General features: G+C 41.6%; 1 protein-coding gene across 1 annotated transcript in view; it reads right to left on the reverse strand.

Annotated features, from left to right (window-relative positions):
• Window positions 1-1,264: 1,264 nt before the first annotated feature.
• The window catches only part of LOC131480856 (centrosomal protein of 128 kDa-like), a 128,944-nt gene continuing 114,969 nt past the window's right edge, over window positions 1,265-15,239 (reverse strand). The window contains 1 exon segment of the mRNA XM_058667333.1: window positions 1,265-1,303. Within this exon segment, the coding sequence (XP_058523316.1) occupies window positions 1,265-1,303 (39 nt within the window).

Here is a 15,239-nt window from a genome sequence, read left to right on the forward strand (position 1 = left end):
TGGCAAACAAAAATGTCTCCTCACTATGTCTTGGAGACAGGCCACTTTCTTTGAAACTAGTCACTAGGCTACTGCATGCTGCCGCAGCCAAGGTTTCTGTGCCAACTTGTGCATGACTGTCGTACAAGAGAGCAAGAACAACTTAGTGTCTTCCAAACTATCTATCTTTCTCTTTCTGTGTCTCAGTGTCCTCCTGGCTGCGGCTCTTTTCCCTGAGCTGCCAGTGCCTGCTCACTAACCCTTTTCATCTCAAATGTTGAAAAATGGAGCAATTTTGCATCTGTGAAACCAGCTTCCAGTGTCTGGTCTCTATTCGTTCTCCGTACTAAAGATGACACATGCCTCATTTCCACCTCCTCTCTTGCTGCCACAAAACAAAAACAAAAACAAAAGACCACTGCCAGGAATAATTCACTGGTTCATTTTAAACTGCTGGCTTTTTTTTTTTTTTTTTTTTTTTTTGCCACCAAGAAGGCTCCTTGTAGGACCATTTTATCTAAATTCTCGCTTTTTTTGCATTCTTGCAAAAGTGAGCTTCTAGTCATTGTGATCCAAAAGGTTCTGATTTTCTCACCTGACCGGTTGTGATCGCTTCTCTGCCCACTTATTTTGGTCCCTCTGTTTTAAAAGTAGTGGGGCCAATGTATACTTTGTTAATCTCCATTTGTGATCAGCAGTGCTTTCCAGTGTAGGTGTTAAGACATAAGAGAATAGTCAGGAAAACTATGCCTTTTTTTTTTTTTTTTTTTTTTATGCTGTGAACTGCTGAGTTGTTCTTTTGATCATGATCATTTAAAATAATCTTCATCCACAGTTTGATTTTCTGAATATATTTGTAATTATAATTAGAGAACTATGTCTTTCAGCAAGATTTGTTGACTGTAGACTTACATGCTTTGCCTTCTAGCTTGAAAGATTTTCCTGAGGGCCTGGCATGATAACTTAGTGGTTAGGGTCCTCGCTTTGCATGTGCTGGGATCCTATGGTCGTCAGTTCTAATCCCGGGCTGCTGCGGTCACTTGGGGAGTGAATCATCGGATGTAGGATCTTTCTCTCTGTCTCTCCTCCTCTCTGTATATCCGCCTTTCAAATAAAAATATATAAATCTTTTAAAAACACAAGATTTTTCTGAGATTCCTAGGGTTGGAAACACATTAGTAATTTACAACTGTGTAAAAATTATTTATCTGTTTACTATTTAATTCCTCCAAAGCAAAAACACGTGAAAGTGAAGTTCTGTTGTGCTTTAAAGTTGCTTTCCTCTTCATGTAGAGGTGTTCAGGACTGAAACAGTCACAGCCAGCTAAAAAGAAGGAGGGAGAAAAGTATAAACAGGTGCTCTTGCTCTGCCCAAGTTGGCAGGATCAACCAAAGGTCAGTTCTTTAAAAGTGAGAAGACAGGTTCAGGCTAGCTAAACATTGAACAGTCAGACATTGCCAGGCCAAAATAGAGATTAAGAAGGGAGTTCTACCCAAATAAAAACAACGTTTTGAAAAGGAGAATTAGGGATGATCAGAGATGGATCACACGGTGGATCCAAATAGTATACAGCTGAATGTCTCCTCACAGCTGACACTGCAGAAGTCCAGGATTCTAGGGAATTGTGTAGGTTATACTAGTTAGTTCTGGAAACCCACAGCCTATACCCTACAGACTATGCAGGGAAAATCCAGAAGACTAAGGAACAATACACATGCAGCTTTTTCTGGAGTGGGAAGGAAGAAGCAGAGATGCCTGTTATACCCTTTGAAGGGCAGAGATCTCTGCCATGTCTCCTGTATTATTGCTCCAATGGGAAACTGACCCTTATGAAAACTGGCATATTTGAGCCTAATCCATTAAAACAGCGGCAAGATCAATCACCACTTTTGATTTAGAGCACTAACTCTAATCCTATAACCTTGAAGTCAGTAATTCACTTGAACAGCCACCAGTTCTGTCCCTAGGGTTTTTGAAAACTGAGAACAGACATTCTTGGAACACCAGATATTCTAGGTCACATGTCCAACCTTTGATGAGCACATATTATGCATTTTTATGGACCAGAGAAGTCTTTTGAAACAGGTGATGTACACATGGGGTCCTCCTGCTTATGCTCATTCAAAGGTGGCAGAGATGACTCCAGATTGGCCTGCCCAGGCACCAGTGGCACTGGACAAAGTCCAAAGGCCACCTGGCAGCATCATGCCCTAGGGACTTGAACGTGTGATGTACATGGTGTATGGGCTATGACACAAGTGAGACTGAGCAGGACGCTGGGGTTCATGTCCAGGAGAGAAATGACTTATTGGGGGACATCTACAGACAAGGCCACTGTACTTTCAGGTAAGCGAGGGTGCTGAGACCATGTAGTTTGGAGGGGGCAATGGGAAGACCTTTAGAGACCAGTCCAAAGCACCAGCACACGTGGCAGACCTGAGCTGGGGTAGTTAGGTAGTTAGCATCAACCATCACCAAATAACACTCACTGGCACACTCTTAAGCTAAGGCTGGGGCCTATGTGAGAGTAAGATCACACTAACCACCAGTGAGATTTAGAACAGGGGAAGGGTGAAGTTAGGATGGGCCATGACAATAAATAGCATGTGAGAGAATTGGGTCTGATGGCAGAATGTGGAGGATATGTGTGCTCACCCCTGTGGAACAGCAGTCTCCACTGGCATGCCTAAGAACTGAGGATGGGAACAGGCCTGGCTGGGTAGCTAAGGGGATTCCCCAGTTGGGTTGGGGTTCCCACTGGTAAGCATGAGAGCCAGACTGAGGGCAGCAGGCTGGACTGGACTTGGCTATAGCCTACCTCGGCATGGGTGTGGACTGGGTCTGGGGAGCAATATACTGGGCTACACTCCAGCACTCAGTGGCACTCATGAGACCCAGGATGGGTGTAGAATGGGCTGGGCTAGGTCTTTGCCCCTGCCAGGCTGCGCAAAAGCTGTCTGGGTGTGGACAAGGTATGGATAGACTGCAACACCCAATAGTAAGAACCAGAATGGGTGTGGACTGATTGAGTAAGGCCACTATTCCTGCCAGGACAGGAGATGGGCCAAGTCAGCCTGGGCCAAGGACCCACTGGTGTGTGCAAGATCTGCCACTGGGAAGAGCCCTGACAGAGGAGCTTGAGAAACTCCTCCATTGGGATGTAGTGAATAAAAGAACCAAGGCAAGGAGCAACTCAAATAATATCAGGATATAGTACCCACTGGCATACATGTGTGTCAGATCTGGGCATAGACCAGGCTGGGCCAGTTCATAACATCCACTGCATATCTGAGAACCAATACAGAGTGAGAAAAGGGCCAAGTCAGGGTGCAACACCAGCCAGTTCACACTGGGGCCAGGACTGGGTTCTGGCTGTACTGGGCTAGGCTGCAGCACTCACCAGTAAGAGCTGGAACTGGGGCCTGCTGGACTGAGCCAGGCTGTGCAACACATAGTGGATGCTAATGTGAGGTGGGTCATGCCAGCCTGGAGTCAGTTGGTGCCGGGTTCATTAGTCCCAGGAGCAGGCCTTCCAGCAAGTTCAGTGACAGGACATGAGGCCTGGGTACAGAGGATGCAGCAGGGCTCGGGTCACCTGGCCCGGGCCCTGGGTTCTGCCTGCGAGGTGGGTGCTGGGTTCATGAGCCCCAGGGGCACGGTAGCTGACTGGGTTCAGTTCTTGTCCTAGTCTCTTGACCTTCCTGCATGGTGGGTGCCAAGTTAGTGAGCCCTGGCAGCTGGGGATCTGCTTGCGTTCAGGTCACCTGGCACAAGTCCTTGGACCTGCCTGTGAGTTAAAAAGATGGAGCAGTAGATGCAGAGCCTGTTGCACATGGAGAACATGGTAGCCCATTTGGTACCAAAGCAGAGGAAGAACAGAAAAAGTTAGACAACTACCCCAGCAAACGATGACAGCAAAAATCTGGGTGAATGGAGACTTGAAGTAACTCTGTTAGCCAATGACAAAATCAACAGCATCTCAGAACTATCCAAACCACTTGATCCGAACCCTCAGAACATGCACCACATTGGTGCCATGGGTTGATACCAGATGGCTGTTCCCCATCCCTGAGTACTGGGACATTTGAGAGGCTGCGTGTGGCTTGCTCCTTTGTCTTTCCCCTTCCCCCAGAGTCAAGAAGAAATAGAAAATCTGGAAACAATGATTTCACCCACTTTTCCATAATCCTCAATCCTTCCCACCCTGATATACCATGCAATCATCATCAAAAATAAAAATAAAAAAATACATAATTTATGCAAACAAACCAAGCACTTAGCCTTTAGTTTTCTTTGTTTGCAGTCTTTTCCAGTTCTTTTATGCAACTTACCATACATTCAATAATAAATATTTCAAAATGATGTACTCAGTATATAATACATAAAACATTGTGTTCAACTGTTCTGAGAAACCTAGGAACTTGATACTTCTAGTTGTTTCTGTGTATATTCAACCTACTTAATTTCTCTCCAACCCTTTCTGCATTTATAATTGCTTGTTTAAGCATATTTTTTTCTGTTTGGCTTATTTTTCATTGGGATCTCCATTTACATTGTTTGCAAATGAAGTGTTGCTCATGTCTAAGTGGTCCATTTTGCCTGTGCATCCCATTTTGCTTTTGATATATTGCTGCGTTGACATCTAGGGTGTTTTCACATCTTGGATGTGTGGATAGTACTGCAAAAAACATAGGCATGCAAATGAGTATTTGGTATGCTGATTCTGTTTCCTTTGGGTATAGTCAGTACATGAGTACCAGTGATACATATAGATCAATTTTAGTTAGTTTTTTGTTTGTTGGTTTACAGGAAACTCCATATTGTTCTCCATAATGCACATACTAATTTGCATGTTTGCAAACTCAATTCATTTTGTCACCAGTGTTTCTTATTGCTTTCTTATTATGCCATTTCAATTGCACTGAGATGATATCTTGATGACCAGTGATACTGAGTATTTTTTTTACAAACATTTCAAATAATTATTTGAATGTGTTATAGGGAGGAGGAGATGCCAAGAGAGATCATCTGTCTACTATTTGACTGCCTGAATGATCACAGTGGTTGAAGCTAGGTCAGGTGAAAACCAGACCTGAAACCTTATCTGGATCTCCCACATGAAAGTGGAGGCTCAAGCATCTGAGCCATCTTCTCCTTTCTGAGGTACATTAGCAGAGAGCTATGTTGAAAGTAGAGCATGGGACTAGCATGGTGGTGCATCTGGCTAAGCATCCATCCTGTGATGCCAGCATCCCATGTGGGCACCAGTTCATGTTCTGGCTGCTCGACTTCCAATCCAGCTCTGTGTTTATGGCCTGGGAAAACAGCATAGGATGGCCTAAGTGCTTTTGACCCTGCAACCAAGTAGAAGACCAAGAACCAGTCCCTGGCCCTCTGCTTGGCTCAGTTCAGCTCTGGCTAGTGCAGCCATATGATGATTTTACCAGTGGATAGAACCTTCTCTCTGTCTATCCTATTTTGTAGAAAATTTGCCTTTCAAATAAAAATAAGTAATTAAAAAAAAAGATACATTATTGAACCTGGTGTGGTAGCCTGGTGGCTAAAGTCCTCGCCTTGCATGTGCTGGTTCTCCATGTGGACACTGGTTTATGACCTGGCTGCTCCACTTCCCATCCAGTTCCCTGCTTATGGCCTGAGATAACAATGGAAGATGGCTCAAGTCTTTGGAACCCTGCATCTGCATGGGAGACTCGGAAGAAACTCCTAACTCCTGGCTTCGGATCAACTCAACTCTAACTGTTGTGGCCATTTGGGGAATTTGTCAGTGGATGGAAGATGTTGCTCTCTGTCTCTCCTCTCTGTAAGTCGAATCTACCTTTCCAATATAAATAAATAAATCTTCTAAGAACTGTTAATTTTATAGTTTTATTTTTTGTAGATTTACGTATGTATGTATGTATGCATTTTTTATTGGAAAGTCAGATATACAGAGAGGAGGAGAGACAGAGAGGAAAATCTTCCATCCAACGATTCACTCCCCAAGTGAGCGCAACTGCTGATGCTGTACTCATCCAAAGCCAAGAGCCAGGAACTTTCCTCCAGGACTCCCATGCGGGTGCAGGGTCCCGAGGCTTTGGGTCATCCTCTACTGCTTTCCCAGGCCACAAGCAGGGAGCTGGATGGGAAGTGGAGCTGCAGGGATTAGAACCAGCACCCATATGGGATCCCAGCACCTTCAAGATGAGGACTTTAGCCTCTAGGCTACTGTGCCAGGCCCTAATTTCATAGTATATTTAGCTGATAGAAAAAAATACAAGACAGTTCTCATCCTGAAGAAATAGAATTGGTAATGATTCTTCCGTAGAATTGTTTGTCAATTTTCTAAATCATAAAAATCAATTTTAATAAATTGTTAGTACCAGCGGATTCTTTCTTCCTGTTGAATATTCATCTGATTAATAGAAAAGAATCATTTTAAAATCTAATATCCTTCCTTGAGTGCTCTGTGATTATTCATCACAATGAATGGCAGCACAGAGTGTAAGGTGAATTAGACACATGCAGAGCCAAGTTTAGGGGCTTGCGTTCAATCCACAGTTTTCTTCTTTTTTTAAAAAAGATTTATTCATTTTATTACAGCCAGATATACACAGAGGAGGAGAGACAGAGGAAGATCTTCCGTCCGATGATTCACTCCCCAAGTGAGCCACAACGGGCCGGTGCGCGCCGATCCGATGCTGGGAACCTGGAACCTCTTCCGGGTCTCCCACGCGGGTGCAGAGTCCCAATGCATTGGGCTGTCCTCAACTGCTTTCCCAGGCCACAAGCAGGGAGCTGGATGGGAAGTGGAGCTGCCGGGACCAGAACCGACGCCCATATGGGATCCTGGCACGTTCAAGGTGAGGACTTTAGCCACTAGGCCATGCCGCTGGGCCCAATCCACAGTTTTCTAATGCTGCATCCTGGGAATAAGAAACAAAACAGGGTGGCATGAATCAGAGCACTGTAAAGTATCAGTGTCATCTATAAAGGGAAGAGAAGTGATTCCCTCATTCTGGAACGGTCGAGACAAGCACAAAATGCATGAACCCATGATCCTTTGGGAACCCTAAATCATTTCAGAGGTGATCCCTGACCGCTCTACTGAGGACTCCAGAGCCAACCTCTTTCTGCATCAGCCGTAACTAAGATGGATGGTAGCAGTGCACAAGTCCCCAGGCTCCTGAGATCCTACCTGGCTATACTGAATTCTCTCAGCCTCACAGTAACTGACCGTGGGTCCCAAATATGACCCAGGATTCATAAGAGCTGAACTTGGTCTTTGCCTGGGTTCACCAAAGCGTGCTGAAGGACGTGGCTGAGAACGACCCAAAGACATCTAATTGTGCAGAACAAGTCCCCTCTCTAGTTCAGCTATGACCATGTCTTTACAACACAAGGCACCTTTTTGTGGGCAAGTAGAAATGGCATGTTTCGAGCAGAACCATCTCTCCCTGGGAATGCCAAGTGCCAGAAGCATTTGAAAATGCCAAGAACTATTTTGAATTTGATTTAACTATAAAATTAGATACTATACATTAGTGCTGAAATTCACTTTTGGATACATAATCTAATCTGTTACAAAGTAACTATTAGGTATCAAATGAACAAGGACGGTCCAAAGCCTTGGGACTATGCAACACTGTGGGAAACCCTGATGACACTTCTGACTTCACATCGGCTCAGCTTTGGCTGCTCTGGCCACTTGGGAAGTGAACCAAGAGACAGAAGATCCTTCTCTCTGTTTCTCAACCTCTCTGTAAATCTGACTTCCAAAAAACAAAAGAAACTATTTCTTCATCCAGGACAATTCTATTGAGCAAAAACATCTATAGCAACTGAGAAATCACAGCTAATTGCAGGGAAGAAATGTGGCCAAAAAAAATGGCTGATATCAATTCAAACTTTCGGTCAGACTTGGAAACATCTAATTAATATGGACAGATGATGATATTTAGGCATTTTTTGCAGTATTCTCCATTCTTCTTGTAAATTCAGTCAGGAAGTTATTACATGATCCCATAAATAAGACTAACAAAAAGTAACATTCTAGGTCACCAGAGATAAGACACAGGTATTTTAGACAGTGTTTAGAAATCTGAAGACACAGTCCCACTTTAATGTTGCAGAGCAAATGGGCAGATGCTCAAGGCTACGGATGTAAAGAGCCTCTCCTGAAGCAGCAAGGATGAAAGATGAAGTAGTCTGTGTCAGTGGAGGGAAGCCCAGGAGACGTCCTTGGCGAGACTTGAGAAGGAATCCTCAAGACAAACTCAACACTTAATTTCATGTATCAGGGATGTAAAGCCCCCAAAGAAAAAAATAAATAACCTGACCAAAGACAAACAACCTAAACCCACATTCTTGGCCTCCTCCACCCTACAGATGTACACACACATAAAACATGTGCTTGGTCAGTTTTAGCTCAATGTGTACTGACCAGACACAAAGCTGTTCCATTGTTCAGAAGGCAGAGGTTTGCAACATTTCCATTTTAGAAAAAGAAATTTAACATTACATATCACTATCATCTCTACAGAAAAAACTAAGACTGCTCATAACCTCATGATAAGCACACGCACACACACACGCACACACACAAACTGCTGACTGACTTGATCAGCTGATCTCTGAATTCCAAGGATTAGAAAGGCAGTTGTAATTACATTTACCTTTCAGTATATCCTATATAATACAGAGCACAGGCTTATTCAGGACCTCAAAAGAATTTAAGGAAATAAGATCCGAAAGAAAAAGCATATTTATTCAATACAACCAGAGCTTATCCAAAATGGGACACCTTTGGTAAGATTTATACAGTTCCTTCAAACATCTTCAAGAGTTTCAGAAGTGACACTTCACATCGAAGATAACTGTAACATTGAACAAAAACAGCTCTTCACGCAACTTAGCAAAAGTATCCCATTGAGCTGCACTCACAGGATTGAACAATCCATTTAGAAAAATATTTTTCCATTACTGAAAATTCAGTCGGGCAAGCAAGTAAAACAATGTTTCAGCTTCAAGGTCATCTTTAATACATCAGTTATGAGGGGGTGGGGGCGGTGTGGTCGCACAGCATGCCAATCCTCCACCTGCTGCACTGGCATCTGAATGGCCACCGTTTCGTGTCCTGGATGCTCCACGCCCATCCTGATACTTGCTTATGGGCTTGGAAAGCAGCAGAGGATGTTTCAAGTCCTTGGACCCCCATACCTATGTGGGAGACCCAGACAAAACCCCTGGCTTTGGACCGGCTCAGCTGCATCCATTGCAGCCATTTGGGGAGTAAATTAGCAGATGGAAAATCTCTCTCTCTCAATCTTTCTCCTCTCTCTTTCAAATCTTCCTTTCAAATAATAAATAAATCCTTAATACGGAAGTTATGAATGGTGGAAAGGGTAATAATATGTATGAAAGGTCAAAATTAAAACTAGTGCAAATGCATTTATTTCTTCAAACTGTGCCTAGTTGGTAGAGACCTGCAGACTTCCATGCAACGCCTAAAAACTTCTGAGGAAGGAAACCTCTAGAAGCCAAGATAATATTATACCTAAGCTTTAAACCTAAGACCCTGGTACTACAGGATAAATGAGTAAATTCACCTCAACAAAAAGTGCATTTGTCTGGAAGTCATTTTGTCTGACTCTAACTATATTTCACACTTCCTACACCAATAGTTAACTTGGTTACAGGAAAGTTAAGTCAGAATACGAATTGTCAATCAGGGAAGTAACTACAGCACAACGAAAACAGAAGGAATCTACTATGGAGATTATACTAAATCTGTTCAGAATTTAATCTGGAAAACTATCACAGTGAACTTCCAACTGTCTTGTGAAATGGCCTAAGTTACTAAACAAATAAATATTTACTGCTGTTCACATCATATAATTACCTTCATCAAACTCTTAAAGATAGATGTTTGGCCCAGCACTGTGGTAGAGCATGTTAAACTGCCCTGTGCAATGTCATCATCCTAAATGGGTCCAGCTCAAGTGCCAGCTATTCCACTTCCGGGACAGCTTCTGTGAATGGCTGGAGAAAAGCAGGCAGCCCAAGGACCTGGGCTCATATAGCCATGTGGGAGCCCCAGATAAACTGCCCATTGTCATTACCATCTGGGGACTGAATAAGTACATGGAAGATTTCTCTTTCCCTCTGCCTCTCTCTCTCTGCAACACTGCCTTTCAAACAAATAATAATAATGATTTTCTAATATCTCGAGTGTTAATACTTATAAAGACTATCACTCAGTATCAAACATTTAAAACGCATTACACAGCAAGTTTGAACAAAAGACTTCTGACTAATTTGAGTAAGTCTCTCACAGCTCCATCTTCATGCACGCTTGGCCCTTTGTGGGACCAGCAATGCTCCCGAGAAAAGAGCAGCAGGGAAGCCATTTAGTGAGGTTTCCATTCATAAAAGGCGAACAGCAGGAGCCTCCTTTCCCTCCCACGTGGATGTGGCACTGAGAGCAGACAACCCAAGGTTTCACAAGACAACGGGCTACTTCTCTGTGTCCCACGGCACCTTACACAAGTCCGTATTACATGACTTACTATTGTATGTGTCTGTACATCCACATCCCTTGGAGAAAGTGAATGCTTCTGAAGCAGTATTTTTATTCCATGATTTATTAGAGTGCCTCATGTCACAATCAATACATCCTTCTGGAATATGAATGCCCTTATTTTACTCATACATATTTTTAATTGTATTCTCATTGTGTCAGCTGTGTAGAGTCCTATCATGCAATTCTGAAGAGAAGTTCTGAGCCCAGATAAGGTTTGGTGCTCTACTAAGTTGGCTTGGTTATAGATTAATTTTCAAATAAAGAGCAGTCGTCAGAATGGAAACGTCCCATCACTGTCAGGATAGGACATGTTGCTAAATGAGAGCTCTGGCAGTACTAGAAACTAACTAGATGCAATGCCATGTGGTAGCCTAGTGGCTGAATCCTCACCTTACAATAGCCAGGGTTCCATATGGGTACCAGTTTATGTTCCACATGTTCCACTTCCCCTCCAGCTCTCTGCTTGTGGCCTGGGAAAGCAGTCAAGGATGACCCAAAGCCTTGGGACGCTGCAACCACATGGGAGACCTGGAAGAATCTCCTGGCTCCTGGTTTGGATTGGCTCAGCTCCAGCCGTTATGGTCGCTTGGGGAATGAATCATCGAACAGAAAATCTTCCTCTCTGTAAATCCAACTTTCCAATATAAATAAATAAACCATTAAAACGTTAGAAATTCAAATACAAACTTTTATCATCATCTAAGGAAATTATTCTTGCCTTCAGCATTTTACAATCTTCTCCAGGAATACTGAGCAACACAGAGATTTGTAGCAGCAAGGGATGGCTGGGTAATGTAATTCTCTCGGGTGCTACCGTCACACATTCAGGGACTTAAAGATTAAATCACAGGCCTTCCAATCAAGTCTAAGCCACGAGTCAGTAAGACTGACCCACCGACTTTGCTCCCACATCAATTCAAATCAACCGCTGTGGCTGTAAAGGCTGGGAAGAAGTCACTGCCGAAGTAATAATGAGAACATGGCGAAGAGAAGTGCTTCGTCTATCTTTATTTCTTGCCCCGCTCACCACCATGGTTAAGCATATGTTAGTGAAATACAGAAAGGTTTCATATGCTGTTCACTTGTAGTCAATGTGTTTTTCATACTAGCTATGGTAGTTCATACACAGGAAGCAAGCCATGGTTTCAATCTGTCATTTTCGATATTTTTGAAGAGCTCTTGTCTGTGCTGCACAGTCTCATTTTCTTATACACTTAAAACCAGTAATCAGAAAATCATGCCGTTCTTTTAATTATATTGGAAAATAAGTATCTTTATTATGTCTGTGCCGAACTCACAAAAATAATCTCAGAATGTTTCTATCATTTTGTACCATTTGTGTCCTTGCGTGTGTTTCTTGCATACATCTGTGCAAAATATCCTTTATACTTTGTATAATATCTCCACACCTATAAAACACAAGGACCAAGAGAACACATATGGTGCAATAGAATAACCAACAAAATAATACAGTCTTCAATTTAGGCACAAGCTAATAATAGAATCTAAGAGCATATTCAGAATTAATGAATATTTTTAAATAAGTTTACTACGGAATTACTTGACACCTCCAAGAGGAGTGGGGGGTGTTCAACCTATAGACAGTATAATGTAGTGGCACACAGGGGTTGATAATATTGTACGGACCTCAGATGATGTTACAAACATACAAATGGTATTTGGCAGAAGAAACTGCCCTCATCCATGCGGCAAGCAGTTTATCAAACCTTATACCTAGCTGACTATGAAGAACTTTTTTTATGAAGATTTATTTATTTTCTTTGGAAAGTCAGATCTACAGAGAGAATGAGTAACAGAGAGAAACATCTTCCATCTGATGACTCACTCCCCAAGTGGCCGAGGCATCCAGACATGAGCCAATCCAAAGCCAGGAGCCTCTCCCAGGTCTCCCACATGGGTGCAGGGACTGAAAGCTTTGGACCATCCTTGACTGCTTTCCCACGCCACAAGCAGGGAGCTGGATGGGAAACAGGGCTGCTGGGACACAAACTGGCACCCATATGGGATCCCAGCATGTGCAAGGAAAGGACTTCAGCCACTAGGCTACTGCATCAGGCCCAAAAAACTTTTTTTAAACAACATAAGATACAGATCTGTATAGGTCAGAATATTTGAAGCTTACACTATGCAAAGTTTGATACTGATTTGCTGATCAAAATTATTTGAATATCCATTAACCTGATGTACAGATTACTGTGAATCCAACATATATACATATATATATATATCTCCAATATATAGCATTTTGAATTTATAGATAAATGATAGAAAAATTTCAAAGGGTGATTTCACAAAAATCTTTTGAAACAAGAGAGGAAAGCAAATATTTTCCTACAAAATTTAAGCAAAAGTCATAATAAAAATTCTTCCTGTAACGTTTTAAGAGCATTCTGCTAGGGAAGGTGCTCATAATAAAATCCATATGCAAAAATTCTGTTTGTTCTTTTTGTGATATTAAATTGAAAACTAACATTTGGTAAAGCAAAATCAGATGTTGAAAACAACGCATTTCATTTCCGCATATCTTCACTGAATACAAGGGAAAAGCTATGAAACTAGTTATCCTACCCATCTATACTTACAACAATCTTCCACCCGAGATTCCTGTTAACCCCTAATGCTAATATTTTACATTGATGCTGTTAAAACACTTCTTAGTTTATAAGCCAATCAACATGACAAGAAACATAACCTGACACAAAAGACACAACGTAATACAATCTTTTTCTTTTAAAAAATGCATATATTTGCCCAAGTAGCATCACCTCATTATGCCAGTTAACTATGCCAGAATACCACTTTGTTGATAAAACAAGAAACGTTTCCCTTCTTAGAAAAGCAAGGCTGCATTATATAAACTATCTTCAATCACATGCTCCATTTACTAAATAAAGCTCACTGCACGGCTCACAGAGTAACACAGGGACAGGTAGCCAGTTTTCTTCCTGCGGCAATGAATTTGTATGGTTTTGTTTGTGTTAGTTCCCTCGGTGTGAAGATGCGAGGTACCTGGAGACATGTTTATATACTGGGTCTTCAAAAAATTCATAAAAAATACATGTCATGAAAAAATTATGCATAGATTTCAAAAATATTTTGTGCCAAAAAAACACTTACATTTGAATTAATTCTACTTTCCTACATCCTCTTTGAAATACTCTTTTTCCACAGTTTACCTACAAATCATGCAGGTTCAGTCCCTTATTTTAGAGGTGAAAAATGAAACAAATTGTGATTTTTCTGCTCAAATAACAAGTAAAATTACAAACTGCTCACCTGTTACTTTATGTAACATCATGACTTCAATCACTTTGACAAAACTGCCAACTCTTTTCCCATGAATACTTTCTTTGTGGACCATCTGTCTAAAATGATGCAACATAATCGGGCTCTAAACCCCCAATAACCACAGCTCTGTGGCTTTTCTATTTGGAAGATCTTAGGTACATCATCATTATTACCAGATCATTAGGCAACACATATGTGGTCAATCAATACTTGCCGATTGGTTGACTTCTTGGAAGGAAGACTAATCGTCATATATTTAGAATCAAGCAGTAACAAAACAGAGCAGCTCTCATTAACTAGAATCTTATTTGATCCCAAAAACTGTACACACACTTAATATTTTTTTTTACAATTAGTCCTATAATAACACACTTATTTGAATTTAGGCAACTCACCTAAATCTAGAAAAGAATTCAAACTCAAGGATTTGCCCATGTCCACTAATGCTGCACTACCTTTTAAAGAAAAAAGATACTATATAACAGATGGCTTGACCCGATGAAATTGAGATTCATAATCATTGCACCCAAGAATGAGTCAACACATATAATTAAATAAATCAAAAACACAGAATCATATTTAGCCAAAATAAATGTGAAAGAAAAGTAAGCATACAAGCTTTACAACTGGACTTTCAGTATTTCAATCAACCACAGATTAGAAACATTGGGCAAAAAGTTTTTCCGTTCAGAGTAAGTACAAATTTTTCTTTCTTGTCATCATTCCCTAAACAATACAGTAACTAGCTGCATAACGTCTACATTAGATTAGATAATATAAATAATCTAGAGAGGAGTTAAAGTATATGGGGGATGCGTGAAGGCTCTATTGCACAGAGGACTTGGGGCATCAGTGGAGATACTGGAAACAATCACCTGAGATTGTTTGTGGGTGACCATGGTAACAGACTATTACAGGTGACAGAGATCACTTCATGGAAATCCATGTTATGAAAAGGCTAGACACAGATTTCCAAAATTGTATGCACCACAATAAAGTTATCTTTTAATTCCATTTTCTATGATCTTTGTGAAGTATCCTCCTAAAATTCAATTATTTTCTTTCTTTCTTTTTTTGTTTTTTTTGAAACGAAAACAGTGAAACACATCTCTTATCTGTTGGTCCACCCTCCATGTGTCCACAACAGCCAGCCAGGGTTGGGCCACACCAAAGGAAAAAGACTGGAAATCAATTTGACTTTCTCATGTGGATGGGTGGGATCCAACCACTTCCATGGTTGCTCTTGCAACCCAGGGCACACATTACGGAGAAACTGAATGTAGAGTGAAGCCAGGAGTTAAACCCAAGCTCTCTGACATCCTGGAACTCTTATAGAGGAGGCAGGAATCCCAGGCAGCGACTTGATCATTG

This window comes from Ochotona princeps, chromosome 7 (assembly GCF_030435755.1).
Source record: "Ochotona princeps isolate mOchPri1 chromosome 7, mOchPri1.hap1, whole genome shotgun sequence".
Classification (NCBI taxonomy): domain Eukaryota; kingdom Metazoa; phylum Chordata; class Mammalia; order Lagomorpha; family Ochotonidae; genus Ochotona; species Ochotona princeps.